This window comes from Pezoporus flaviventris, unplaced genomic scaffold (assembly GCF_033815535.1).
Source record: "Pezoporus flaviventris isolate CSIRO_AGI_PZ_B2104156 unplaced genomic scaffold, CSIRO_AGI_Pfla_v1 ptg000037l, whole genome shotgun sequence".
NCBI lineage: Eukaryota > Metazoa > Chordata > Aves > Psittaciformes > Psittacidae > Pezoporus > Pezoporus flaviventris.
The window spans coordinates 1,995,813-2,023,698 of NW_026892585.1; the positions used below are offsets into that span (position 1 = coordinate 1,995,813).

The 27,886-nt window shown below is 44.9% G+C and overlaps 1 protein-coding gene and 2 long non-coding RNA genes across 8 annotated transcripts; 2 read left to right on the forward strand and 1 right to left on the reverse strand.

Moving 5' to 3' along the window:
* The first annotated feature begins 3,488 nt into the window (after positions 1–3,488).
* On the forward strand, positions 3,489–7,441 carry LOC133274857 (uncharacterized). Its single transcript, XR_009745305.1, has 3 exons — positions 3,489–3,822; positions 6,415–6,556; positions 7,318–7,441. It is a non-coding gene; the product is annotated as an uncharacterized LOC133274857 (long non-coding RNA).
* Positions 6,343–26,593, reverse strand: NOD1 (nucleotide binding oligomerization domain containing 1). 4 transcript variants are annotated; one of them, XM_061464366.1, is made up of 13 exons: positions 26,296–26,593; positions 24,224–24,398; positions 21,948–22,961; positions 21,155–21,761; positions 18,964–19,047; positions 17,827–17,910; positions 16,457–16,540; positions 14,469–14,552; positions 12,305–12,388; positions 11,611–11,694; positions 9,450–9,533; positions 6,871–8,083; positions 6,343–6,684 (listed from the first exon to the last, which is right to left on the reverse strand). In XM_061464366.1, the coding sequence occupies exons 1-12, from the start codon at positions 26,509–26,511 to the stop codon at positions 8,011–8,013; spliced, it is 2,673 nt and encodes an 890-aa protein (XP_061320350.1). In that variant the 5' UTR covers positions 26,512–26,593; the 3' UTR covers positions 6,343–6,684; positions 6,871–8,010. The 4 variants fall into 4 exon arrangements, with proteins under 4 accessions (XP_061320350.1, XP_061320348.1, XP_061320349.1 ...); XM_061464364.1 differs by having other exon boundaries at positions 21,155–22,961; XM_061464365.1 differs by lacking the exon at positions 14,469–14,552 and having other exon boundaries at positions 21,155–22,961.
* On the forward strand, positions 9,902–14,457 carry LOC133274858 (uncharacterized). 3 transcript variants are annotated; one of them, XR_009745306.1, is made up of 3 exons: positions 9,902–10,168; positions 10,311–10,445; positions 13,577–14,457. It is a non-coding gene; the product is annotated as an uncharacterized LOC133274858 (long non-coding RNA). The 3 variants fall into 3 exon arrangements; XR_009745308.1 differs by lacking the exon at positions 13,577–14,457 and adding an exon at positions 11,496–11,616 and having other exon boundaries at positions 10,287–10,445; XR_009745307.1 differs by lacking the exon at positions 13,577–14,457 and adding an exon at positions 11,496–11,616.
* Positions 26,594–27,886: the final 1,293 nt, after the last annotated feature.

Genomic DNA, 27,886 nt, shown 5'->3' on the forward strand with positions numbered 1-27,886 from the left:
TTTTAAAGGAGGGAGCTAATTTTCTTCCCGTGTGTTATGTTCATACGGGAGACATAAAAGCAAAAATGCAAAGCACACTGCAGTTTGTGGGAAGAATTAAGCCTAAACCAGATGGTCTTAATTGTAATCAGTTTTACTTTCATAGCCAAGGGTAAGGGTACCGCAGTGTCTTGAAATGGGAAGCATGTAGGAGATGCACAAAGGTGTGGGTGGATACCAGTGACCTCTTCTTTTCCTTTTTATGATGTAAAAAGAGGCATTTATGACCTAATCCTGAGTTACACGTTTATCCTAGTTCTTTATGTTAGGGGCATTGGCTTTTTAATTAAGCCTTTGCTAGCACTGGTAAAACTGACACCCTCCCAAAGAGAAAACCTCAGCAAATGTGGGCAAGGTGATTTCTATTCAGAAATGTGGAGCTTTGGTGTTTCTGGATGGAAAATGTCTGGCACATAAAATGTGCTTACGGATGCTTCTGGTGTGCTGCCTTTTCCGTGTGGAGGCTTCAGAAACTCCATCCATTTCTTATGCATCCCACCGAAAGCAGGAAGCTCATCACTTGAATGTTGCTATCTCTGCATACACAGCAACAAAGCAGACGTTATTTCTGCTGTAGGCCATGATGTCTCTGAGTTTCTGTGAATTTTAGCTGCTTTCCCATATTGACAGAGAACATTTGTGTGCAGATTTGCTGTTGCTGTTTTGTACCTGCTGATGTTGCTGTACAGTACCTGCTGTACAGCCAAGAGACCACCGTATACCTGGGAGTGCAGCACTGCTACTATGGAACCTTCCACCTCACCTATGCCAGTGGAGGATGAGCTCACTCTTTGATGAGTGCTGTATTTTATGGTTCACCTTCCACCCTTCCAAGCTTAGAAGTCACTTTACTGTCTGTTTCTCCTCTTCCTAGCTGAAGTCATGGTACATTTTAGGCCATATTCCCTCAATCTTTGGCCAGGCTTTGCATCGGCATCAGCAAAAGTAATGTAAGAGGCGGTAGCAGGAAGAAGAGGGCTTGTTATGGGTTTGCTGCAACCCAGCCTAACGTGTGTTCCTGCAGCAGTGTTGTCAGCTCGTACCCCTTAACCTCTTGTCATTCAAAATGCTCTGCCTGAGAAGTTCACAACAGAACCGTGTCCAGGGGTTGTTTCCTGAATGTAGGACTTGGATTTCCCCATCAACCTGCTCCTGATACCAGGTTGAAGACGTTTTAGCCTGTGGTTAAAGAAAATCCCCAGTCCTCCCGCTGCAGTTGTCCCAGGTTGCATTTGGTTATCTTATGGCACCGTTCCCTGGCTTCCCAAGCTGCTGCATCATTCCTCAGTTAAGTCCATCAGAGCCGGCGATGGGATAAACTGCAAAACGATCTCATTATTGCTTAGGTAAACCACGGCAGGAATGTCCTTGCACCTGAAACAGGCTGGACTCGGTTGTGTCTTTGATGTAAGCTGCCACTGTACAAGCAGTGGAAGGCAGCAAGCCCTCTAGCTGGTCTTTGTGGCACCTTTTAATCTACGTCGGTCTGTTTGAGCAACTTCTGCCCTTGGGTGTGCTTTGGCAAAGGTTTTGCAATGCTAAGTAGGATTTGCTTGATTCTGGCAGAGTTTCAAGCGTAAGGAACCCGACGTCGCAGGAGCATCGTCTGTTGCTGGATCCGGTTCCTCGTTTTCCCTCACATCTGCCCCTTTCCTTGCTCATTTGTTGTATTTAACAGTAGACACTCTTCAACGTGACGGGTCTCAAGCTCTCGAGATGGGAAATGCTCATGGAAGAGGCATCAAAGCATGGTTCTGTGCTCTTCCTGTGTTTATTGAGATGAAGCTGAAGTATTCATTACTGTACAGTCAGGAACCCTCTCCTGGCTGACATTGCCAAAGCAATTTACCTTCAAGGAAGACAGGAGGTGGCTCAGCTGTAGAGGGGATGTTTTAAGGAACTTACTTGTACAAGCTGCAGCATCACACCGCATGGGTGGTGATGCAGCATTATCCTTATCACTTGATTGTGAATCCCATCCTGGCTCTTCCTACCCTTCGGCAGGTACCTGCTGGTAGGCAGCAGGGTGTATATTCCCCTTTATGCCTCTTCCCACAGAGCTCACCCTGCCCACAACGAGTTAGGGGGAACTCCATGCTAGCGCCTGGAATGCCCCCTGGACGTGCTGCGGTGCTGGACAAGACGTCTTCCTTCATTCCCAGAAATCAGAATGGAATCTGCAGTGTCCAATGTAAAACCTGTCCAGTTTGGGGTTCTTCTGTTGTTCTGGTTTTGGTTTCTGCATTGAGCAGTATGGTTGCAAGCTGACCTCAGTTGTTCCAAGGTTCTCTTTCCAGTGGTTTGCCAGGACGTAATCACAAATGAGAGTATTTTTGTATCGATCCCTAGGTTGTGTGTTTAACATTCCATCCCTGTCAGACATGTACAAATGTATGTAATAAATCTTTTGAAGCACAGCTTCCTTCACACTTCCAGCTGGTTTATGTTGCGAGGGAGAGAGGCACCCCTGTGAGCGCGGCTCTGCTTCACGTCTGTGCTGCAGACCGCGCCGAAGCAGAGGAGGGGAAAGCAATGCCTGGTGTGTACATGGAGAAGCAAGTTGCTGTGTGCCTGTCTGCAGCCCCTCTGCTCAGAGCCCCCTTCCCTCTCCATGTATCCGGCAAACCCGGGTCTGTGGATCCCTGTATTGGCTGGGCTGGGCAGAGCAGAGCTGATGGAGCCGCTGTTGTGCCCGGGTGGTTGGAGAAAAGGAGTTTCTGGTTGGTGTCCTCTGGGGATCTTCAGCAGAGGCCATGGCCTTCGAGGTGAGCATCAGTTAAAGCTGCCAGGCCTGGGGGTGGGAGACTCATGGGTGGTTTAGAAAGGGAAGGGAAGGGGATGTCAAACAGCCCTTTCTCATCACCAAGAGCCTGGCACCACGCTAGCTCCATACACTCCTCTGTTTCCTCCACCCCAGCTTCCTCCCAAAACACTTCAGTTTCATCTTTAAAGCTGACTCCCAGCCGGTGTAACCACGGATTTCCTACCAGCGCTCTCTTGTCTGTCCCTGAAGAGTTGGGAGGAGGCTCCTGCAGGGAGGAATCTCTGCCCACAGCTGCCGAGGGGCTAAAAGCGAGGTAGGAATGGGAGCACAGCCACCGTGTGCTACCGAGGACATGCAGGCGCTGGATGGTGCATGGGGTAAGTCTGCTTGCGGGGAGAAAAGGGGTGCTTTTACTTCCCCTGCACTGGCTGGGAGTGGAGCTGTGGGTGCTCTGAGCAGAACCAAAGTGCCTGTTCCCCAGGCTCACGTGGAGTGCCTGAAAACGAAAGGGGTTCATTCTCCAGGCAGGAAATGTTGTTCCTCATGTCGGTGTGTTGCGTGTCAACCCAGCCACCTGCTTCTCCCAGCCAGGCTGGGAATAGCTGCTGCTGGAGTGGGATGCAAGGATTTATGGCACAGGTTATTCTGAGGCTGGGAGTCCGTCCTTGCTCCGCTTCTGGGAGTGGCTGAGGGTAGCTGAGCCTGTTGCTGGGGCTCACTGACAGTCACGACCCTCACAGCTTCCTCTGCAGGAGATGCTAATTTTAATGCATGAATTATTCAAGCCTGCACCGGGAGACAGTTGGATGTAATTACTAAGGAACGTGTTCGTATCTCCTGCTGCTGTAACTTCCACCCCCCTCCCTGGTCGCCTTCTGGGAAGCCTGAATTCTTTCACTGCCAGTAATTCCCGTGTTTTTCTCCTCAGTCTGGAGCCGTATCACGGAAGCAGTTGGTAATTACTCAGAGCCACGTTTGGCTTTGCAGCGTGGAAATCTGCTGGAAATCGGCTCGGTTCGGTAGGTACAGGATTTCATCTCTGCAATTTATAGTGGCATCTCTTGGTGCCCTGTCCTGCCCTCCTGCCTCTGCCCTGAGATGCTTGCCTTGTCCTGGGAGGTGAGCGAAGCAGCAGTGCCTTCCCCAGGCTGTTCCTGGGGGCTGTCAGTGTGGGATGGTGATGGTGCTCCTGAGCGTGCCTCTGGCCCTGCTACCGCAGGCTGCTGCTTGGTACAGCTGCTGGTCCAGGCTGGCTTCTGGATGCTGCATTGCTGTTAGCAGGAAGGGAGCAAAACACAGAGCCTGCAGCAGAGAGCAGGGAGGGAGGGGAGAGTCCCCTGCAGCAGCTGGAGCTAAAAGGGCTTTTGAATGCCTGTGCTGGAAGGTCTCTTTCTTCTTGAGGCTACGAGACCCAAGTGCTGGGGGTGCAGCCTGGAGCCTGCTGATCTCTGTGAGCATCCCTGGGGTCTGCAGGTTGAGCAGGTTCCCAGCTCCATCCCACCCTGCAGGGAGAGGGTTCCAAAGCCACACAAGGGCCCAGAGGACACCACTTGTGAGGTGCTGCACAGCCACCTCCCAGCCAGGCTGCCCCTGGACAAGGAGCCTCAGCAACAGCCAAAGGAGACAGCGCTCTCCAGCCTTCACTTAATGCAGCATCTGTTTCGCAAGGGGATGAGATCAGGGATGTGCAGGGGCAGGGAGGAGGGTTCCACATCAATAATTGCTCAGAGCCCACCCTTAGCTGACGCAGGATGAGTCACTGCTCGTAAAGGCGGGAGGGAGCACAGAGGAGGCAGGTACTAAGAGCACAGGGACGGGTCCTCAGCTGAGCTCGGTGGAAGCTGCAGGTGCTCGGTGCCTCTCCCCATCTGCTCCATTACCTCTTGAGCCATGCTTTTGCCCTGCCCTGCTCTTCGTTTTCACCCTGGTTACAGACTGCTTTGAACACCTTTGAATTTCAACAAAGGGATCCCTCCTCTCCCATCCTAGTTGCTGCTTTAAGATGGAAAACACCAAACCTCTGCCTGAGCTCAGTCAGGCTTTGTCACCAAGAACAACAACCATGGGACCGTGTCCCCCCATGCAGCAGTGGGGTCTCCTCACCTGCTGCCTGCCTCAGCAGACCTGGGTGGCTCTTAAAGACGGCGGTTTTCCTCTTCACAAGTCACCCAGGCAGGATTATCCTCACCTAAACTCAGGATTAGGGAGCCTGGTAGGTAACAGGAGAGCGAACACTCAACAGCTTCATATGCTCTGGGCTTCGAGGTCTGAGTCTCCTGCCCTGCAAGGCTGGGCTGTCCCCAGGGCCACTGCACTGAGTGGCACCAGTAACTGCACAGAGTTTTCACCATCCAAATGGAATTGATGGACCCCCTGCAGGCAGCACGGCAGCAGCGAGTCCGTAAGAGACCGGGAAGAAGCAGCAGGTAAGTAGAGTGTTTCCCTTGCTGCCCCTAACTGGGTTGGCACCACTGCTGGAAAGGTCCCCTGTGGAAAGGGGCAGCTCCTCTCTCTCACCTGCAGCCAGAATTAGTTGGGCTGTCACAGTCCTGTCATGATTTAGCTTGATGGGGCTTCAGCAAAGCATCCCTCACAGGCAGTCTGGTCAGTGCTTTGGAAAGCTCTTTATAATTGCACTGGACAAGTGGAAAAAACAAAGCTGTGTACAGAGGAGTCCTCAGCAAATGACAAGTCTTAAAGAAGGTTGTCTCTGAGTAAACAAGGCTCTCACTGCAGATGTGCTGCTCTGCTGTGCTCTACAAATGGTCTGGTCAGACTAGGAAGGATGAACTGCGGCCCCAAATGCTGTGCCAATAGACAAGGTGTGCAACAGACAAGGTGTACCAATAGACAAGGAAGCTCCAGCTTCTCCCCAGGTGTGATTTCTGAAGCTGTGATGTGCTGCATGAAGCAGCCTCTGCCCTGGCTGAGCTGGGAGCACTGTGAAACCCCTCAGCCTTGTCAGTGCCAGACTGAGCTGTGTTCACAGCCCAAAATCACCTCTGAAACGGGGGCTGCAACTGGCACGGTCACTGGCACCATAAACAGTGCCAAACCCTGTCCCATGTGGAGCTGGGATCATCTATTGCCACCACTTGCTTTGAGCGAGGCTGTGTTTAGCTGCTCCAGCCATGTAGATGCTCTTGTCCCCGAACACTGCCCTGGATGCCCGGCTTGTAACAGCCAGGCACATAACAGGATTTACAAGAGGGTTGAGGTGGTTGTGCTACAAGTAACTCCAGAGGCTGCTCTAAATCAAAATAAGGGGCAGAAGTGTCTGCACTTGGAAGCGTGGAAGGAGCTGTTAGGGGCACTTTGTGCTGCTTTAGTCTATTGGTAAAGCGAAGGCAAGGGTTGGAGTTTTAAATTGTATTTTTCTACCTGGAAAATGAGCAAATAATTCAGTGACTAGAGCAAAGTGCCCTCCAACACAGGCAAGTGAGAGTGCTGGTGAAGGCCCTTCCCTCTGTAAAGGCAGCCTGGTAGAACAGGAACAACGTTTTGTGTCATGGGTGTCTGGTTAGTTAGAGCTGCTGTAAAGGCCTTGCTTTGGCAGATGTGTGAGCAGCTGGAATCCAGCTCATCTGTAACCATACGCCCTTTTGTTTCAGTAAGCAAATGGCCCAGGTGCAGAAATGGTTCAGGTTAGCTGAGTGTCCTCTGGCGTGGTCTAAGAGCCTCATTTGTCTCCCTGTGAAATATCAGTGCTGATCCCATGGACAGGGAGGAAGAGGCACTGGAAAGTGATGGGCAGTGAGCTGGTTTCCTGTGAACTGCAGCTTTTCTGGAAAGCTTTATGAATAGTTTAAAATGTGTTATGGAGCTGAAGGAAGAGAACCAGGGACTGGGAAGGGCCTGCTGCCATGTAGGAACTGGAGGAACTCTGACCCGCAAAGCAAGCCTTTATTGATGTTTATGGGGCAGATGGGAAGGTGAGGGCTCTTTGGTGTGGCATTTTAACTGGAGATTCTTCTTCCCACCTGCCAAGGTTTTGTGAGTTAGTCAGCAACTGGAGAACTGCTTCTCAAAGTTTTGGGGGTGGTAACAATGGTAACTCCTTTGCAAACTGGTTTCTTTTAAGAGCATCTAAAGTTATGCTCCCTAAACACTAATTATTTTGGGGGGGGGGAATAATGTTTTCTTGCTGGTCCTTATCATTGCTACCTGTCCTTTGCCTTGCATTTTCCATCCATTCAAGCACAGAATAAAGGCTTCCCAAGCAGATCTTGCTCCTTCTCTGTGCTTCCATGTTGCTAAGAGAAGGGATTTCTATTTGACACAACTGATTTTCAATCATCCTTTCTCCCCACTGAAGCTAGGCAACTTAACATTGGTGTATTGCCCACCAGCATGGTGTCTAGGCCCCGAGCCAAGGCAATGAACAGCCTGCTAATTAATTTGCCTCCAGACCCCCTCCCCAGAACAAACACTGTGGAAAACAGGAGGTAGCAGTTTCTAGGCAGTCCTCAGGAAGCATTCAGCAAGTGTTTTACTGCCAAGTTTATGTTTTACAGCGATGGCAATAAGGACTTCTGGTTGTATAGAAGAAAATGCATTAGCTTCAGTACAGAGAAGACTACCGAAAGTAATCTGAGCCTGATGTATCAATTTCTTCCCCCAAAATAAGCAGTGTCTACCATGTTGCCTGAGGTCAGTGGGGAAATACAGGCCTAATCTCTAGGCAGGAGCAGGTATTCATGTTGAAAAAACATTGATACCATTCAACCATTATAGGTGGATTCTGTTTCCAGTAAAGCTGTTCAGTTATGCAGCAGATAATACTGTGAGCTCATGGAGTTTGTGCATCTTGCACCCTTTTTTGCATACATACATGTGTATATATTTATCTGTATAAATAAGTTAGGGAATATATACATCAGCGTACAGAACAAATCTAAACCTCAGTTACCAAAATCCATACACTTGCCAGTGGATTTGGTCTGGTAACACTTTGCATTTCACCTTCAAAGCACCATACAGACATTAATTATTTACCCAGGCAGCTTCCCACTCACCAAAAGGATGAAGAATAACAGGCAGGGTAAAGGATGGAGCTGAGGGAGTGCAGCACATTCATAAAAAGGCAGCTTATCGTGTATCTCTCTCCTGCCATGAGCACTGCAGATTTATGCCTTTATAAACCCTGCAGCCCAAGTGTAGGAGTAACCTTTGTAACGCAAAGCTTGTCGACATGGGGAAGTCCTCATTCAAAAGCAAATGATCCGTTCTTCATCTTCAAAAGCTTTGGCCTCTTCTTGGCTTATGAGGTTCCCATTCAGACTGGAGGGGAAAAATAAAAGGGATGTGAGAATAAGGTAGTGACCATTGCCCATCTATTTCCATTTTTATGCCCATTTTATATATATATATATATATATATATATATATATATTTCCAAGGCTTTGGAGCAGAGATTGCAGCTTTGCAAGGCCAGATGAGCTGCCTGCTTCTCCTGGGCACACAGCTGGGAACTGCCCTCGGATACTCAGCTGTTTGCACTTCAGCAAGCAGCAGATAGCTGACTAAGGTTCTTACCATGCAGTGAGCTAGTTTAAAGAAACTGAAAGAGTCTTCAGAGCATCTTGTGTCTTCCATAACAACATCGGAAGAAAACTCTTAAGTACTTGGGCATTAATGATGTGGAAAGATTTAAGGCAAAATCTTCAAGTCTGGTGTCACAAAGTTAATCTACGCTGACATTTACACCCCTGGAATGGAGCAGCCTGGGTAAGAGCTGGGATCTATTAAGCCATTTAGACTGAGGGAATTCTTGGGGTTAATGAACACCTCTGAAAATTCAGGCAAGAATCAAGAGGCAGATTGCAGTCTGAAGGTTCAGAACAATTCAAGTGGAACTTGATGCCTCTTCTGTAGACGAAAGCTGACAGTGGCCTCTGAAAAAAGAATCTCTTCCACATCCTCAGGGACCCCACTAGTCAGATACTGAGTCATCATCTTCCTAAGCAAGAATTCAGTGTCCTTTCCCTAAAACAAATATATATCTTTAAAAATAAATTTCATGTTCAATAATACAGCAGTGGTGCTAAACCCAGCACTCTCTTACTGACTTCTGAGCTGCCCGAGGTGAGGGCAGGAATGTGGGATTTGGCTTTGTGCCTGACAGTGCACATGCGTGACTCTGTGATGCCCACCTAATCTACAAGCAAATGTTACGAAAAGTTAATCTTCTCGTAGCTTAGCACTTTGAGCGTGCTTGGAGCACTGCCCGAAGGAAATCCACGCACAAATTCCATGAAGCACGTTTGTAATGCCAATTAAACAGAACCGTCTCCTGCTTGTTGGGATTTAGCTCCTGAAAAGCATGAACGTGGTCCAGAGTTTAAAAATGAATCAGAACAAGCAGGACTTGGTCTGTGAATTCAGGCCCAGATTCTGCAAACACACACACACATTTGGCGCATCAGTGGTACAGACAGATGTGAACTCACAAAACTGCATGGCATTCGTAACACACAGGGAAGTGTTTCAGTGACAGAGGCTTTTTACCTGTCTGAAACCACAGCGGGAACTACAACCCCTGCCTCACATAAACTTGCTCTGAATTTTTTAGGCTGGAAAGAAGCAATGCCAGAAGTGTTTTAAAGGGAGAGTTTACAAAGTGAGCCTTTGAGGAAGGGATCTTTACCAGACTTCTTTAATAGCTGTGTTCTCCTTGAGAGCTTCACTGAGGCACTTCACCCCTTTGGCTGTAATCCGGTTCTGGATAAGCCTAAAAGGAAAGCACTTCATGTCAAACTAACACACAGACTAGTTTACAGCACGTGCACAACCTACACTCAGCTTGACGTCAGGGAGCACAGCTGCCTGTTTGCCACACCACAACGGGTGTGATTCCTGCCTGTGAGGATTGCACACAGTGTTGGTCGAACACCCCACGTGCACTTCCAGAAACAGAGCTCAGGGTATTAGTCTTTTCCTTTTAATCTTGCTTATGGTTGCATTCCAGAAATACTGAGCTTAATTACATAGCTGACAAATTTCTGCTAAGCACCTTTTACTGCTGGTATAGGACTGTGATATTTGGACTCTCTGAGACACACAAACCTCTTAGCGCTGGTTTCTTATTAAGAGTGCTGTGAGACATAAGTGATGTACAGACAGTTCTGGGTACAGAACCTGTGTACGCACAGTGATTTAGCAGTTATGATCTGCAGGTTGCCAAATCCTCTTGTCTTGGTTATCAGACCAGCAAGACCTCCGAAAAAAATGAGGCACTGAATTTGACTGGTGAGAGTAGGTGCAAGTCCCAGAGAAGCCACCTCAGCAGCTACAACATACGTCTCATCTGAGCTGAGGGACAAAAATGATACAAGACTCAAGTAGCACAGCTGATGGGAGCAGTAGGTAACTCTTACACTGCAGACTGCAGACCATCCCCTAGCTAAAAATTAACAAAGCTCTCTCATCTGCATGAGTATAAAAATACTCAACGCCCTAGCCTGAGTCAATACTCACCTTTCAGACTGCCATGGTGTGTGCCCTGTAGCTATTCCTCTCCACGTGACTGGCTGCATGAATCCCATGGGATTCAGGAAAATTGGAATGAATTGAACAATCTCTTAATGGAGGAGAGAAGGAAGGAAGCAGGGAGGCATTCCCATTAAAGGACTGTCTACATCTGGTAAATCAATCAAAACGCAAAGGGATCCAGTAGATGCTTCCAGTCACCTTTAATTGTGCCTCAAGTCCAACTGTCTCTATGGGTCACTACCTTCTGGAGGTACCCACTGGTATAACCAACAAATCAGGATATAAATTTGCCTACTGGCAGAAACCCCAAGCCCTGGTAAAAACACGTACCTAAGGCCTGCTTTGGATGGGAAAGGTTTTAATATGAATTCAAACCAAATTGCTCAGTGAAATGTACCTGCAGCTCTGCACAAACAAATCAAGTCCTCCCCACCCCTTTCTGTTTTCAGGGTGATGGGCAGCAGAGCTTCTACTGGTTTCAGAAGAGGCTACAAGCACTTGGCACCTCTGACAACCATCAGGCTTCCTAAGAGGTGAGAGTGAGATTTAATACAGGGATTGCTAGAGTGGAGTTAGCAAAGTCTGTATGGCTTGTAAAGGGACTCCCGTTTATGATGTTCTCTTCATCACTTGGAATGAATGGATGGCCATTTGTTTCAAAGCCCACATGTGCCCAACTCCATCCATGGACAAATTCTTGTGAACCTCTGTATTAGAGCAGCTAATGCTGTGTTTTCTTAGAAGTTTAACTAGTCTCTTGGGGATTGCTTGGAAGGATCCCTGAGGACTTCTAATAGACGAGTGTCTTGCATGAGTGAAAGTGCTAGCCCTTGAAGCAACATCAAGCAAATGGGGCATGTATTGAAGTGTCTGTCATAGTTGAAGAGTAAGAGTTGAGCTTGCTACTTACATAGTATGATGATAAATAGTAAGAATCATAATAAGGTGATTCTATTCTAGCTGTCTGCTTGGTTCTTGCTTTGGGTTTTCTTTTTTGAGTTGTTTTGGGTTTTGTTTGGGGTTTTTTATGAAACTTTTGTGTTTGAGGCCAGTGGTGTTCCCCAAAGGAAAGATGAAATCCATCAGTAGTTTGAAAGTTACCAGGACACATAAACAGCTTCAGCCTGTGCCTGTGTGAAAGCAGGTTCAAAACGCCAGACAGCAGCTTTATTAACTTTCCATTATAACTGTCTACAACCAGTCACCTGCATCCAGACCATGCACAGAAAGCTTACTGTGACCTACATAGATTTGGAAGGTGAAGCTTTAATGCAGTGACTGCCAAAGAGCCTGTGCTTCTGTGGAATGTAACTCACCACAAATGCACCAGTTTCTTGTTGACCTTCAGCATCTCTGCAAAACTCATTGCTGCCTCATCATCCAACTCATTTTTAGTCAACCTAAAGGGGAGAGAAAATGTTCACTTAGGATGTTATCATTATTTTTCAGCCCCCTGTCTTACCAGCTTGTCTCTGACTTAGCTTTAGACAGCCAAAGAGGGGGTGTGGTGTTCTTGCCCTGAGCAATTTCTAAAGTCTGGACACAAAGAGATACTGAAGAGAAGCCCTGGAGGTAAAAGAAACAGGAGTATCAGGTCTTTATTTCTTAGAGCAATGTCCTAATGATGTTCTAGTGGCTAAAAGGTGAATGAGGTGTAGTGGAAAAATGCAGAGGGGTAGAGACCACACTGAAGAGGTGCAAAACCTGACTTCATATGATAGAAGTGAGAGAAGATGGGGAAAGCAAGATGGAGGGAGCAGAGTGACGCGTGACACTGGGACATTGGGATGTGGGCTACAGGACGGGCACTGCTGATCCATTACTCATGTCCCCGTTCTTCCAAAGGGATACATCTTACAGCTTGCTGGTAGTGAAAGCATAGCAGATGAGGGGAGGGAGAGGAGGAGGTAGGGAGAGTAGGAGGAGGCAATGGGACTGAAGGAAATAAATTAGGCTGCATCTTTCTATGGAGAAAGAAGAGGAGGAGAAGCAGACCACACTGCCAGTTACCAGAAGATTTTCACGGAGTTGTTGTGTTGCATAGCTTCAGCAATGCTTTTGCCTCCTTCTGTCGTGATGCCATTGAACGCAAGACTGGGAAGTAAAGATACAAGTGTGTAAGAAACGGCATCACTTGGCCCTTCCACTACCAAATACTAGTGCATATCCTGGATGATCTATTTCCCAGCTGTACAGTTCAGCATCTGGGTGTTTCAAAGGCCCACATACTTTGTGAACCAGCAAGTCCTCATGACTTTCACAAGTGAGAACAGTTCACAGCCTGCAGCCTGAGCGCAGGTCTGTCATGCAGGCCGTAAGGCTTGCTGTCAGCAAGTTGTACTCTTGGGACTGAGAGCAGAGCTGCACCCAGTGGTTTTGAGAGTAAAGGCTTTTAACAAGGACAAAGACTTGTGCTTAGCAGTACATGGGTTTTTACGTGGATTTGTCATCCCAAGTCCTGATATGAACTGGGCGTATTGTCCTTTAAGTCCTTCAGACACCTGAATATCTCATTATTCTTCCAAACACAACCCCTTCTGTTGTGCAGGGAGAGATGAGCTTGTAAATGCATGCTTTCCATTACAAACCACAAGTATTTCTTACTCTGCCCTTCATTCTTTGAGTAAACACTGGCAAAATCATCCAGTTAAAATTATGCTCCAGGCTCTGAGAGTTCAAAAAGCATTTCCCCCCTCGAAAGCCAGGGCAGAACCTGAAAATAATGCAACATCTCAAAAAAAGGTGAAAAGGGACATCAAGTAGGGCAATGGCACAAATATATGTTAGCACAAGTCCCTCCTAGCTTCAGCTGAAATTAGATATTCTCAGTCCATCACGACTGAGCCTAAAAATGACAAATATGCTGAAGTAAACTGATGTAGTAGGGACTATCTTCCCTTAATCCTCTCATAATGCTACCACTGGTGCTAACTGTGAATTCAAGTCATGAAGCAAGGTCAGCCACTGGAAGATAAGAAATGAACCCAAGAGCAAGTACACTGCAGAGCAGAGGATTCACCCTGCACAGGTGCCAGCAAAACCTAGGTCTAACAGCACAGTTACCCCTCCTTATTCTTGCAAACACATTTGTCAGCAGATTTGTTTCCATCTGAGAATCACTCAGCTCTGGTGCAGGTTCAAAACGTTTCAAGTCTGATGTGTCTGGATGGATTGTGCCATTATGGGAAGATGGCTATTTCAGAGAGCTTTTACATTTAAATAGATCTAGGGCACTGCACCTGTTCAGCTTTTAATTTTTTAAGCCCGACTCTCCACTCACAGAAAGGAAGACAAGGCACCAGCTCCAGAATCCCTGTATCTGAAGAGGCAGCAATAAAATCTCCAGAGATCCCGAACTCCCCAAGAAACTAGTGCCATGTGCCACCTTGTGGGGAAACCAAAGAGGCTTGTCTGCTCCGTCACAGTGGAGGCCAGTGGAACTGGGACACAAACTGAAACGACCACCATGAACCAGCTGTGTGGATGGACTCTGAAACAGCAGCAGATGCTACAATATGCATCTTTAAATCCCTAGCCAGCACTTGAAAGTCTGGCAGGGGATGGGCTGTTTCACACTGCCGTGCTACCAGCTTCACCCATGGCTTCCAGAAGGTTGGTTTGAGATGAATCACTGAACTCCAGTAAGAACTACATCTCATCAGCACTGAATGTGGGGGGTCTTAGCATGACTGCAGTAATAATGAGCCTGATGATACTGAATTTAAGAATGCCCCAGTCCCTTAGCCAATACCTCCTAAAAATTACTTTGGTGAAAGTACTGTTACACCTTCACAACAGAAGCTGTTAGCATTGAGCTCACTGGGATCCTGATTCTGTGACAGCTGGTGTATCCTTCTGCTAATGCTCCCAGATCAAAATGGCACCCACTGACCATGTGCTTTCCCAAATGCCAGCAACTCTGTGCAGCACAAGGGGAGGAGGTGCAAACAGAAGAAAGGATGCCAGCCCTGCAATATTCTTAACTTAATGGCTTCACAGGGCTTTTTGATTCAATCTGGCCTCTTACTTCCACCAGGAGCCTGTTGGTTACACAAAGAAGGCTGCAATACCAGATGGCGTTCCAAGCTAACACTTGGTGGGAAGAATCATTGGTTCAAAGCACGATGGGACAACCGGCACTACAACGAGCTGCCCGGCTCTGCTGGTGCTTTACCTTATGTTTGTTAACCTAGGGTGGTTCCTCAGGGCCTCTGCAAATGCTTTTGCTCCTTCGTCTCCAACTTGATTACCCCACATCCTGGTGAAGAGAGGAAACCATGAGATACGAGGTGTGCTGCCCTAGTGCCCCATGGCATTGCATTCTCCCCTTTTCACTCCCCTACCCCCTGATTACTTCACAGTCTTTCAGGCTTGTGAGAAACCTGGAAGGTACCTCCTGGCTGAGCCAAACATGTTCCACTCCCTGCACAACACACCAGCAGCCTCTGCTGACTCATCAGTACCCTAAGGCTACAGCACAGAAGCAGCTCTAGGAGACAGCCTCCTGCAGGAGAAGTGCTTTTGGGATCACCTTGCTGCATTGGGCAAAGCCTCTGCAGCCCTGCATCGTTATGGGGTAAAGGAGTCTTGTGGTCCTCTACAGTGAGCTGCCGTGAGAAACAGACCAAGTTCTAAATCCTACTATTGTCCTGCTCAGTGTTTCTTCCCCCTCTCAAGCTTCCCTCCTCCTTTAGAATAGTCTGGCAAAATGGTCACAGTTCCTTCAGTGTTATACCCAAATGGTATCTCCTCTCTCAGCAGTGGCCAATAGAAAAGGGGTAATCAAAATCTCACGGGGACAGTATGACCCTGGGCTCTTCCATGCATCTGTAAGGAACAGTATTTCCAATGGCAAAACAATCCTTGGTAACACAAAGAGTTAAGGGAAGGTAATGTGGTAAAAGCTGCAGGGATCTGGTCAACATCTAATAGCAGTATCTGGTAAAACCTTTTCTGTGCAGACCAGCCACTTTGAAAATTCACCCTATATTATGAGGTTTGAAAGGGCCTCTGCTGAGGTAATAAGGGGTTTTTTTCCAGGGATCATGGCTTGATGACTCAGAGCCACACTCAGCTTGATGGGTAATTAGTTGGCAGCTCTTATCAAATCAATTTAGCTGTGTGGTATCTAAACAAATCCACTTCCAGTAAGTTCCCCAGAATTTCCTTGTCCTTGACAGTTTGTTACGTAAATGCTGAATATATCTGTTTAAACATTACTGTCCAAGCCATCCTAAATCTATTTGGAGAGATCATTTCCTCCACAGGAGAAAACAGGAGTCCTTCACTGAAATTACAGCACATACAGCACAGCAGACCCAGCTACATGATAATGGCAGTGTGCCTGCTGGTGACTGTATTTGTGAAATGCTGTAGAACAACAAAACTAAAAGCCAAAAATCTGACTGTTCAAATCTGATTTTCCTATTTCAGGTGTTTCTGTGACATTCACAATGGCCAAAAAGGTTTTAATTCCATGTATTCAAGTGTTTGATTCCGAAAGAAATGTTCTCCTGTTGGGTGGAAGGAGAAACTGAGTTGCCAGGGGCAGGGGGGATAGATTAAAATATAAATTAAATCCTAAAGTCTAGCACCACTCCTGAGGGAAGTGGTCAGGGACTAAAGGTTTATTTGAGTACATTCAGACCTCTCTCCAATAATAGCAGAGTCTCCAGTTAGGGACTAGGGAGAAAGATGATGGGAATTCTATTTTATTCTCTCACAGCTTTATCAGGACTTGGTGCAGAAGGTTTGACAACTGTAACACTGACACTCCATAACAAGGTACGTTATCAATAGTCACAATACCACCCAGACTTCAAAATGACCAAGTATCTCTAGAAAAGCTGTGTTGCCATAAGGAAAGCGGCTATCTTTACATACTCTCCTCTTGCTAGTTTGTCCCTCCTTTAAGTTTCTGTCAGAGCAGGGACAAAACAAAACCCAAACCAAACATTATGTGAACTGGAGAACAATGAAGCAGCTCTCCTTCTCCCTCTGAGTGAAAACATGCCTATACTTCTGCACTGGTTTGTTCTAATGCCACCACTTGGGGGGAAGGAATAGGGAATAGCAGGAGAGAAGGCAAGACTAAAAGAAGGAATCCTGCAGATGCATTGCTAAGATCAAGCCCTGAGCTCTGCTCCTTAGCACTGAACTTACCCAATTTCAAACATTGTCTTGCTCTTCTGGATGGCCTGGGCAAGGCACTTCCCTCCTTCACTGGTTATCTTGTTTGCTCCTATTCTGCACAAAAGACATGAATTGATGAGGTACATCACTTACAACTGTACAGTTATTAGAACACCACCTCAGAAAGCAATACAAGTATTTAATGCTGATTAATTCTGGAGGCTAGCTGCAGTTATCAAAGGTCAACCTAGAGCAAAAAAATACTGCAGTCATTTAACCTTTGATTAACATACATAATTTTATGCTGTCTTTTACATTGCATGTCAGCCCTCCAAACTAGAAGTATTACAGTAGACTCTTGCGTTTGGTGCTCAGTATGTCAGAAATGAGCTTTAGGAACCAATCCTCAAGACAAGGACCCCTGCCTAGTTTTTAATACAGTTCATAATATCAGCAGTTGCTACAGAGTACATGAATTACATGCAGCGTGTTTCATGATGCTATAGGGAACAGGGTACCTGTATCTCTGGGGTAACTATGCACCCTGAAAATAACCATCTTCCAAAAGGCTTTCTTGTGAAAGGTAGATGAAATAAGCAAAGCACTGTGTCAAAGCAGGGAAAGAACCAAAGTGCTGTTTGGTTTCAAAACTCTGCAAATATTTCAAATGGAAAAGGTGTGGCTACTGGGGGGTTTCAGAACTGGACCACAACCCAAGAGTCCCTGGCTCCTGGTTTCTACATTCATACCAACTACAGCTGACATTGCTGTAGTTACCTCTGCTTTCTGCTATGGTCACAATTACACCACTGGTTAATGATCATATTGACCTTTATGTCAAACTAGTGCTGTGCATGGCCAGATACTCTTACCTGGGGAAGTTCCAGGAATTAAATGGAACAACTCACCAAGTGAATTCGGGGAATTCCAGAGTTGAAGTATGATACCAGCACAGCCTGACTCCAATGGCTCATAAAAGGCAAGATATAAAGCAGCTTGGTACTAAATCCAAGTGAATTCGCCTACTGCAAAGGGCAGTAAGATTCATGCACCACTGGCCTCACTCAGGTGCTCAGACTGAATTTAGGTAAAGAACAGGTCTCATACTCTCTTTCTGCTTGTTACTATATTCTAGTACAGACTTTCAATTATAGAATTATAGAATCATAGAATAGTTTGGGTTGGGACTTTCAAAGGTCATCTGGTCCAACTCCCTTGCAGTGAGCAGCGTTTCACTTGCTACCACTCACTGCCAGATGACTGTGAAAGCAGATACAACTTCAATCCAAGTTATGTTATTTGAATCACAATTTTTGCCCTTTTTCCACTCTCCCTCCTGTTTCAAGTTGCATTAATTAAGATACTGTAGAAAAAGAAAGGAAAAAGAAAATCCAACATACTTCACATATTCAAGGCTTGAACACTCCTCGATTAGTTTTGCAACGTATTTGGCTCCAACATCAGTGATCTGATTGTTGTATAAGCTTAAGGAAAAGATCACATTGGTAAAAATAGATTATTCCTACTGTTACTTTAATATTTACAACCTGAATGCTCTATAAGAACCCATACCATCTATCTCTTTTGTATGCCTTTGTACACATTCACAGTGACTTGTATTTCTATTTTTATATACAATTAATATTGTGAAGGGCTAGATATAAAATACAAAGAGACCAGACTCCAAATGATGGGAAAATAGATATTATATAAATTTTTTAATAAATGGCCTTTCCAAGCAAACAAAGCTTCCCTCTATTTCTGTGTTAGTACAGAAATAATATTGCCAGAAGAGAAAACAGCAGAAGAATGTATTTTTGGTCTTTTAAAAGTCACAAAATCCCCTCACAAATATTACTGAAGATCAGATACCTCAGCAGATGTACTTACATTAGGGCACTGGAGGAAAAAGGCAGTTCTTCCTATTCATATTTACTTTTCAAAAAGTCATTTTTATGTAGCTCCTTAACCAAGAAGCAGGGAGTCAGAGTTAACATGCCTTCCAGCTTCAACTTGATTAAGAACAAATTAAGGTTAAAGAAATTGGTGCCATGAACATTATGCCTTTAAACTGTATGTTTCTGATACTAGTCTCTACCAAGCTGTATCATCTGCTTTGCACAGGTGAAATAATCAGTTTACAGCAGTGCAAACAGAAGGCTCTAGCTATGAAGCTCACACTCTTGCTCGTGCTCTGTCTCTCCCCCCTCCACAGCTAGCATAAGGCTTCAGGCATAAAACTAGCATGCCCACACAGTTCAGTAACCTGACAGTGGTCTGCAGCGTGTTACAGAAAGGCTTGCTGTCAGTGGAAGGCCACCCTGTGGTGCAGTGCAATGGGAGAGGAAGCTGCGGGCCTTTTCCCAGTGAACTGTTAAGGAAGGCAGCTGAGTCATTTCTGACACAAAATGCTGCTTTGCGTGTGTTCAGCAAATGAGGAGGTAACTGTGGCTTCCACCCCACCTTTGCAGTGTCAGTACTGTCAGCATGCCACTTCTATTTTCTAGTATCAGTATCTAGTGTTTTGGGGTACATACCCCAAGAAAGACACAATTTGGTACTTGGAGAGTTCTTCATACAAGATCCTTACTCCATGATCTGTGACCTGATTTACACTGAGCCTGGAATGAAAGGAACAAAAAAGAAAGTTTGAATTGATATAGATTACAAGTGTTCATCACCCATGAGTTAATGAATACGTCTACACATAGAGGTCTTCGATACTTTAACAGGCCCTTATGCCACATATTAAAAGCCATTAAGGGAAAAGTGAGCTCAGTTTCATACAGCTCACTTCAAAACCAATAGAAAACAAAAAGCCCCAAATCTCCAAGGTAATGCTCTGGAAGCTGTCCAGAGCTGAAAACAATAAAACGGAGTAAGTCAGAAACCAGAAACAAACACCTCATCCTCCTCCCACACTTAACTGTGATTGCAAGGAAGAAATTCTGCTTGATACCCTACCAAAACCAAGCTTTCCTAACTACTCTTCCTGCAACCTTCTCTCTGAGTACCTAGTGAAAGCCAGGCACCTTGGAAGTCACCACACATTCAGGCTTCACTGAATAAAGGCTGTGAAAAGTCCTGGCCAGGAAATAGAACTGCAATCCCATGGGTATCCTAGATGTTTCTAATTTTACTGTACCAACTAGGCATGAAACAAATCAATGTCAGTCATTCACAGAATAAAAGTACTTCTTTTCACAGGTTTATTTTTTGGTGGGTTGGTTTTTTTTTTTTCCTTCTTGTTTATGTGGCGTTGGTTTGGTTTTAGCTTCTCAAGCTTTTTCACCTTGCCTAAATGGGCAGGCTGCCAGGAAGCATTCAAATTGTGATGAATCACATTTTTCTGGGTAAAGCTGTCCCTGTAAAAACATTCTGACCAGCTTTAGCTTCTACACAAACTCAGAAGTTGAACATTGACAGCTGAGAGTCCCTTATTACCAAAAGCCTCCCTGACTATTGCTAGTTAGTAACTTAGTTGCTTTAGAATGCACTAGCACACAGGAGAAATCAGGGCCGATTTCTACAGACCAGAACAGTCTGCTCCTTTGAAAGGGATGGTTAAGCTGTTAGAAACATTTCCTGATTTGGAGAAATTCCTCATCAGAAATCAAAGTCCTAACATGAGAAGAGCCATAAAAACAAAAAGGCAGCCTAACAGACTGGTTTGGTGCTGGGGATGGTGTTAATATCACAATGTGTATGGGCATGATCATATGATAGGGACAAAGAATGAAAGTCTTTCATTTTCCTCTATGTTTGTCTTACATACGTCAGCGTTTTCCACCAGGTTTCCTTACTGCTTTCTCTTGGGAGGTCAGTTGATTTGCAACTAACTAGAAAAAGTGTCACTTGTTCTGATTTAGTCCTAGAGAAAACACGGCAGAGCACAGCCAACCATGAAGAATAAATCCATTTATAAAAGCAAACAAGCAAAAAACCAAACAATCCTCTCCCCCCCCCCCCAACAAACTCATGAGGCTGAAGGAGCTTTAAAAAAAAAAAAAAGATATATTTGAAGTTCCTGCTCCTCTGCACCTAAACCTTCGGACAAATAAGGTATAACTACATGGCACAACCTCAAAGGACTACAGGTGGAACAATGTTGCCTGTGATGTTAGAGCTGGAGTTAGTTCTCTGTGACCACCAGCCATGTCCTCTCTCCACAGCACCTCAGGGAAACACCACACCTAAAGACATCAGCTACATCCTTCATGGAGTACTACATGTTAGCTTTTATTCTGTGAAAGCCAGACATCTTGGAAAGATGTAAAAGCAAGAAATTCAGAGCTTTTGATCAAGGATTATTGTGAGCAGCAGATCCTCTCTTACCCCGTATAAGCAAGGACAGAGACAGGCTCAGCCATCTTGAAGTAATGGAGGAAGCACTTCTGTTTCCTTTCTTTTCCCTTACTCACTTTCTCCCATAAAAATCCTCTTTTGAGAAAAGACAATTTGAGGCGGAGCTAACTGAACCTACAGGTTTAAACAGTCCTGGCTTCTAAGGACTTCTTATCACCCTTTCCATTTGGGTTTCCAAATTCACAGCTTGTCCCTGCTCCTGTGACTGGCTCAACAAAGAGTACAGAAAATATGAAACTTTCATTTCCAGGAGCAGTAAGAATCCTCATCCTTCTCCACTTTTGAGATCAATTCCTCCAGCCAGCCCAGCAGCTTGTGTAACAAACCAAGGGTAAGCAAAGACCTGCTTGCACGAACTCCCACCTGATCACTGCAAGCTTGCTGAAACAAGGCAGCAGCTGTTTCACTCCATAGTCATTGATGTTGTTGTTGTCCAGATCCAGAGCCAGGCGCTTTTGAAAGTGATGCACGACAAAGGAAATAGCACTGCAGTCAGCAGAGTAGGCATTGCAGTACGTGAGCTTGATGTAATTGGCGCGCATGCGTTTGGCAGCCAACTTCCCCACTTTCTCGCTCTGAGTCTCGTAGAGGCACCTCAGCATCCAAACAAAGTTGGGTTGGACCTGGATCTGATTGTACTCTGGAAGCCTGGACCGAGTGAGGCCTTTCAGGTGGGATTTCATGCTCTCCCCAAAGTATGTGATGAGTACCTTTCTCTTCCTCTTAATGACTGCAGGCAAAACTAAATGTCTGAAGAGCTTCTGCTTGGATCTAGAAAGCAGGCCACAAAGAAACAGGTTGGTAAAATGAAAGTGTTCATTATTTCGGAAAGGATCCTCCCCTGCTAGTTGTTTCTTCAGCCAAGGAATAGGAAGGCAAGTAGGCTGGACAGTCTCAGTGGAGGAACACTCATTGAAAAACCGAAGTAACTCCTTGGCACTCACTTTCTCTTCAATAACCAGGAACAAAGCTGTGAAAAAACACTGAAGGGTTAAGTGCAAGAACTCATAAGTGAACTGATCGTCACAGCCACTGTAACCTTTAACTGTCCTGAGAAAGCCCAATTGCAAATCTCCTTCAGAGATGTTCACTGATGAGACCTCCTCCTGTTCAAAGATAAAGAAAGAGTTCTCCATCCCTTTGTATGCCATTTTACCCAAAGCCAGAAGAGTTTCCTTTCGTGATTTGAACACCTCTGCTTGGCTCCTGGTGTTGTTCTTCAGCAAACTTGTTTTCACAGACCGGTTCAGATGGACTTCAACCATGAGCAAAAATACATCTGTCAACGTAATGGAACAGTCTGGAAGCTCGTGGTGGCTGTCAAACATGGAATGGAAGTGTTCATAGCATTTAAAAATAATCCAACAAAATAAAGGCACTGTACACAAACTGCAGAGATTGGGGTTAGCTTCCAGCTGGTTCAATACCAGTGTTCGCTGCCCCTCATCCTTGAAAAACATAGCAGTGTAGTCCTTCAGGTTATTGCTGGAGAAACCACGAAGCAACACTTTCTTTCTAATGATGTTTCTCTGGATTTCAGTTCCTGTCCTCGCTGTAAGAATTTTCTTGGATCCCTTAAGCAGCTTTCCTCTGAGAAGGCTTACCAGCAGCACCAGGGGGTGGACGGCTTCAGTGGGCGAACACATCTCGGGCATGCTACTCAGATCAAAATTGGAATATATCTCATCAAAGCCATCAAATGTGAAAAGAACTGTATGAGGGAATTGCAAGATGTGATGGAACACCTCTGCGGGATCCTGGTCTGGGTAGCAATTATATTTGAAGAGTAGGTCTTTCAAACACATGGCTTCATCTTCCTTAAAGCAACTAAACATCCTGCATCGGAAACGGAAGAAAAATTTGGCCCCTATGTCCAATTCTTTTCTGGCCCAAAGGCTTTGTATCTTTTGCAGCAAGATGGACTTTCCAATTCCTGCATCACCAAAGACATAAATAGTCTCTCCATCTTCATTAATTAGACCAACTGTGTCATCAAAAAGGGCTTCTAATTGATACACTTTGCCTAGACTCTCATTGGTAAAACTGACCAGCTCCATAATACTGTTGGAGTAGATTTCTTCCAATAGCATCTCTTCCCTCTGAGCATACGACATGACAAACTTGGAGTCCCGTCCCAGTTCATATCTGAGTTTCTGGCAATACCTGCTAACTAAAAAGACAGTGAACTATTATTAAAAAGACTATGTATACAATGAGCCACCTCTTTGGGAACTGAGAGGTGTAATAAGCAAATGTAATTCTAATGTAAAATAGGTTCTTTGGCAGATGACTTCTATTTGTGCTGCCATTATCACTATGTTGGGAAAGTCAGGTGCTACCGAAAGGTAATGTGTGAGCCACCATTTCCTGAAAGCTAATATTCATAGAATCATAGAATAGTTAGGGTGGGAAAGACCTTAGGGTCAACTAGTTCCAACCCCCCTGCCATGGGCAGGGACAGCTCCCACTAAATGTTGACACTGCATTGGTCTAAGGGGCTGCCACCTTTCAGTTGAGACTCAAAGCCAAGACCCTGGCACTTTGTTAAAGGCTGTTTTACTCTCTGCAAAAGTTTTTTGGTCACTGTTTAGTTTTGGCATCTGTCTTCTCACTATATTCATATTCTACCTGAGAGCTCTATCAAGGAGGTGGTTATTCTTTCCTAAGTTGTTTGTTAATTTTTATTACTGTAAATAGAAGGCATGCATTTTAGAAAACAGGTGGCAAGCATTTCAAAAGATTTTTTTTTTTTTTACACATTGGTTTGTGCTCTTACTGCAACCAAAACTTTGCTTCAGATGGGGCAAAGCAGTTCTTTATATAGTATGAAAAAACCTCTGAAGAGGAAAACACTTATTTCTGCAATACTTTAATTCTGACTTTTGGTATAATTTATTTAGGATCATAGAATAATTCAGATTGGAGGGGACTTCAGAAGGTCTCAGTCCTATTTCCTGCTTAGAGCAGGGTTATTTATGAGAACAGATGAGGTTACTCTGGGCTTTATCAAGTTGGCTCTTGAAAACATCTAAGTATGGAAACTGCACAGCCTCTCTGGGCAACCTGCCTCATTGCTTGACTGTCCTCATCCTGAAATACTGGCTATTCCACAGCCAAAATACCACAGTGTTGCTAATAAATTGTAGCAGAGGCCCAGGAAGTACTACAGCTGGCACACGATGGTTATACCGTTATGCTACATATCTACAAACAAATGCAGAAAGAATTTGAGTTCAGCAAAGCAGGATGTAATGTATCAATGTGACTGTTGTGTTATACAGTGTGCCTTTTAATCATCTGGTTACCACTGCCAGCAAGTACAGCAGGCACTGGCTGTGCCTGCCTAGACTTTCCCACTCTCATGTCACCTGGTTATAGCTTCCTACATAGCAAGGTAGTTCTAAGGGAAGGAGTACAGATGCATGGCCTTACCTGGATCTGTATTTACCACAGGTTTACTACAAATACTCTCTGAAGGCTCGTAACCTATTTCATCCAGCCAAGGCTGAAGTTCATAGTAAGCATCAGTGACTTTCTGCAGGACACAGATGAAATATTCTGAAACTTCTTCTCCCTTGCTTTGAACCAGGTCTAGAATCTTGCGAACCTGAAGAAACACAACATGAAAGAGTGTTGATACATAACATTTTATCACAGTTACACTTGTAGATTACTTTAGGATCCTTGCTGGACTGGAACAGGGGACCAAAATCCAAACGGGTGCTTCAAAAATGTGAATTCAAAATCTAGCTCTAAAGTTGAACCACCACAAACCTCACTTGCTATTTGTACTTGGATGTTGCAAGAAAATTGGCTCTGCAAGTTAAGGACTGAACTTTTAGCTAAATCATATGCTAACCAGAAACAAAATGAATAAATACTGCTCCTCAAGAGGGGACCCAAAGGACTTCCTCAGCTTGACTAGATACTGTATTTTAAATCCCGTGCTGGTTAAAATGAAAAAGGGGTGGTTTCCCAGTGCCCTAAATTCACCCTCTGGTTTCTAAATACTCCAGTCACATTTAGACTTACCTCAGGATCCAGCCAGATCCAGAGCAGGATAGGCAGATGTCTCTCTGGACCTTAATGCAGATCCCAAAACCTACAACTCTTCCTTTTAACACAGCAGCTCAATTCTGCAGGCTCTCTCAGTATAATGCACTTGCTGCCTGCGACATTTACCAAAACTAATGGCTATGAGGCAGTGGCTGGAGAAGTTCAAGACCAAGCCTTACCTCTGAAGGCAAGGCAGAGCATGATGTTTGTGCAACTAGGACAGGGCAACCCTAGTACAAAACCCTCTGCAAGACACAGCAATCATATGGGGATCCATTTTGAATGTCTGGATCCTCTTGCTAGAAATTAATGGAGAATTCAGTTCATCCATTCATAATGAAGAATGTCCAGTTCTAAACTAGACGAAGTGTTTAGAGAGACTGTGGTCTCTTGTGAGCTTAAAGCAGGGTGAGGAACATGCAGCCCAGCATAAACACAGTATTTTTTTCCAATTTGTATGCTCTAAAAAGCACTTTTATGCCTTCCAGAGAAGCTCCCCCAGAGTCCAATTCACTTTAACTGCTGTGGCCTGCTCTCTCTGCTTAGCCTCCTGATGCATGGTCTCCCCCTCAGCTTTGTTACAACAATTCTGCATATTATGCTGAACAGTAAGAAATGCAGATGATTATACAGCATGCGTTTATTCAGCTTTGACCCTATACACAGAGTGAGCAGTGTGTCACCATTTCAACTTGCCAGCAAGAATGATTATTTCATGAAAATCTGCACTGTTAGTGAAGTCCAAGCTCTTTGAATGTTTTATAGCTTGCCTGCCTCTGTGACACTACTCTGAAGCTGCATGACTGCTTTTTCAGGGAAAGAAATTAGGGATTTGTTTTAAGTGATGATGCAAAGAGCAGCTGTGCACATGTGATAATTTTCTCCTGTTAAAAGACAAGGAAATGATTTTTGCTGCTGATGTCCAAAGACAAATCAAGAACCCAAAAGTGCCAGGATGTATCAGTTTTCCATATAAGCATTCACAATGTACACAGGTCTTTAAAGAGAAGGGAGGGTGTGCACATGGACAATCATTAAGTTTTAAAATATTTCCAACTCTCCTCCTCTAAAGCAGGACGATGTCCCATAGCATCCTTGCAATGCTCTGCACAGTAATGAAGCTGCATGTAGCAACCTGTACTCTTAACAGCTACTGTGGCCACATCTTATCACTTATCAGAGGACAAAGCTGCAGCTAGTGGAGACAGGACAGCAGTTATCACCCTGCTCATTCCGACAGCTGCCAGCGGGCATTACAAGCAGTGCCAGCCATGCTGTAAAGAGATGTGCTGGGAATCCCTGTCCAGAAGGAATGGGATGAAGAAATTCCAATATAACAAAGATTAGAAAAGACACTAGGCATGAAATTGCCAGATAAACCCATAAACCCCAGGGATAAATTGAAAGCAAGAAAAAGTTTGCCCTGGCTAGTGAAATAAAAAGATTACCTTATCTGCTTGAGTTGGAAACTGGACAACAATCTCTGCATCTTCAGTGGAGAAGTAGTCATTCTCAATCAAGTTGTCAATCAAACACTGCGTGTTTCGGATTCTACTGACCAGGAGTTCTCTGTATACCTTCAGCAAAGCAATGAAGGATGGGGGACTTGCTCCTTGAGGTTTTTCCGCAGAAATCTCCAAGTTAGCACAAAGTTGGCCTTCCATAGTTGAGATAGCAAGAAGCTGCTCCACCCAGCCTCATCACTGTCCATGTGCAGTGAGGAGTCACCTTGGAGTTAACTTCGGGGAAACACAATCTGCCCTTCAAGTTACCGAGCCTGTAAACAATAATTGCATAGAACCTCAATTTCAACCTTCTCCTATGAAGATACAGCCTTCAATTTGCCATCAAAAAATACTAGTAAGTTCTGTGTAATATCACGGTCAACTTCAATGAGAGGTTTCTTCCTCAGGTAGTTCCATTTATTTGTTCAGGCTTTGGAAAAGAAAGTATCTACAGCAGGCAGTATCCTTTCTGTACCAGCACTTCACTGTAGCTTGCCTCAAACACCACCACTAGCATCTGCTTTATTAACTGCCTGTTCTTAGTGCATAATTTAATATTTTTTATTAGCTTTGCATGTTTCAATAGCAAAGGAGGCCATCTGTCCAAATATATTTGGGCACGGAAGTAAATGGAACAAAATTGTATTTCATAGCAATTAATTTGGTAGGGGGGATTAATTTCTACCAGCAATTCACTTTGCTTTTTCTGCGTTACAACAACAGACTGTGTATAAAGTGTTGCCAATATGTTATCTGTCCCTGTAAGTGAGGCCTTGTGAAATCTTGACACAGTTTTAGCTGAACTAGGAAAAAGCATTTAGCTTCAGGACAGAAGGTCTGAGAGGCGGTAGTGAGACTGTGGGAAAACCACTGATCAGATGTTTCTGATGTGAAGGCCAAGAGTAAAATGATGCTAACAGTGAAAATGATGCTGCTGATTTCAGAGTTAATGTACCATTTAGGGCACAGAGCACTTCACACCTTCTAAACCTATTGGTTCAGACAACATGTAAAGCAGGGAAAATATAATTGCATGGGTTTAGTTTGGTTAATCTTATCAAATTCAAGTGAGTAGCCATAAAAGTTAAAAATAGTTTTGCAGAATCTGAAAAATAACTGTGGTACTGAAAGAACTGAAATCAGGTGACTGCAAGATCCCATCTAGATCCCATTCACACAAAAATATGGACCCTTCCTTGAGCAGGAACTGCACAGAATAACTGAATTCACAGACTGTTTCCCCATGTGATAGACTAGATGTGGAAGATGGCATCACAATTCATATTCACTACTGGATTGGGCATCCAAGCGCCTCCATCTTCATAAAGGGAAGAGACTCCACCCAATGCAGCTTGTAATGAAGATATCAGTTTAAAGCCTGTGCAAACACTTAAGCTTGAACACCTGACCTCAGCCCCTGTATATACACCTAGAGACACAACGTGACCACTAACTCTGACAGCTATGGGATCAGGAAACCCTCTAAACAACATAGAGATGTTGTTTAGAAACCATACCCTTCAGCATGAATGCT

What these genes read in the sequence shown, in the direction of transcription:
- NOD1 (XM_061464364.1), bottom strand. Translation starts at nt 26,511, where the DNA reads ATGGAAGGCCAACTTTGTGCTAACTTGGAGATTTCTGCGGAAAAACCT. An exon ending in AAGACAATGTTTGAAATTGG is followed by an intron (nt 14,553 to 16,456) that starts GTAAGTTCAGTG and finishes TCTCTTCACCAG; the next exon opens with GATGTGGGGTAATCAAGTTG. An exon ending in ACAGCTATTAAAGAAGTCTG is followed by an intron (nt 8,084 to 9,449) that starts GTAAAGATCCCT and finishes TTTCCCCTCCAG; the next exon opens with TCTGAATGGGAACCTCATAA.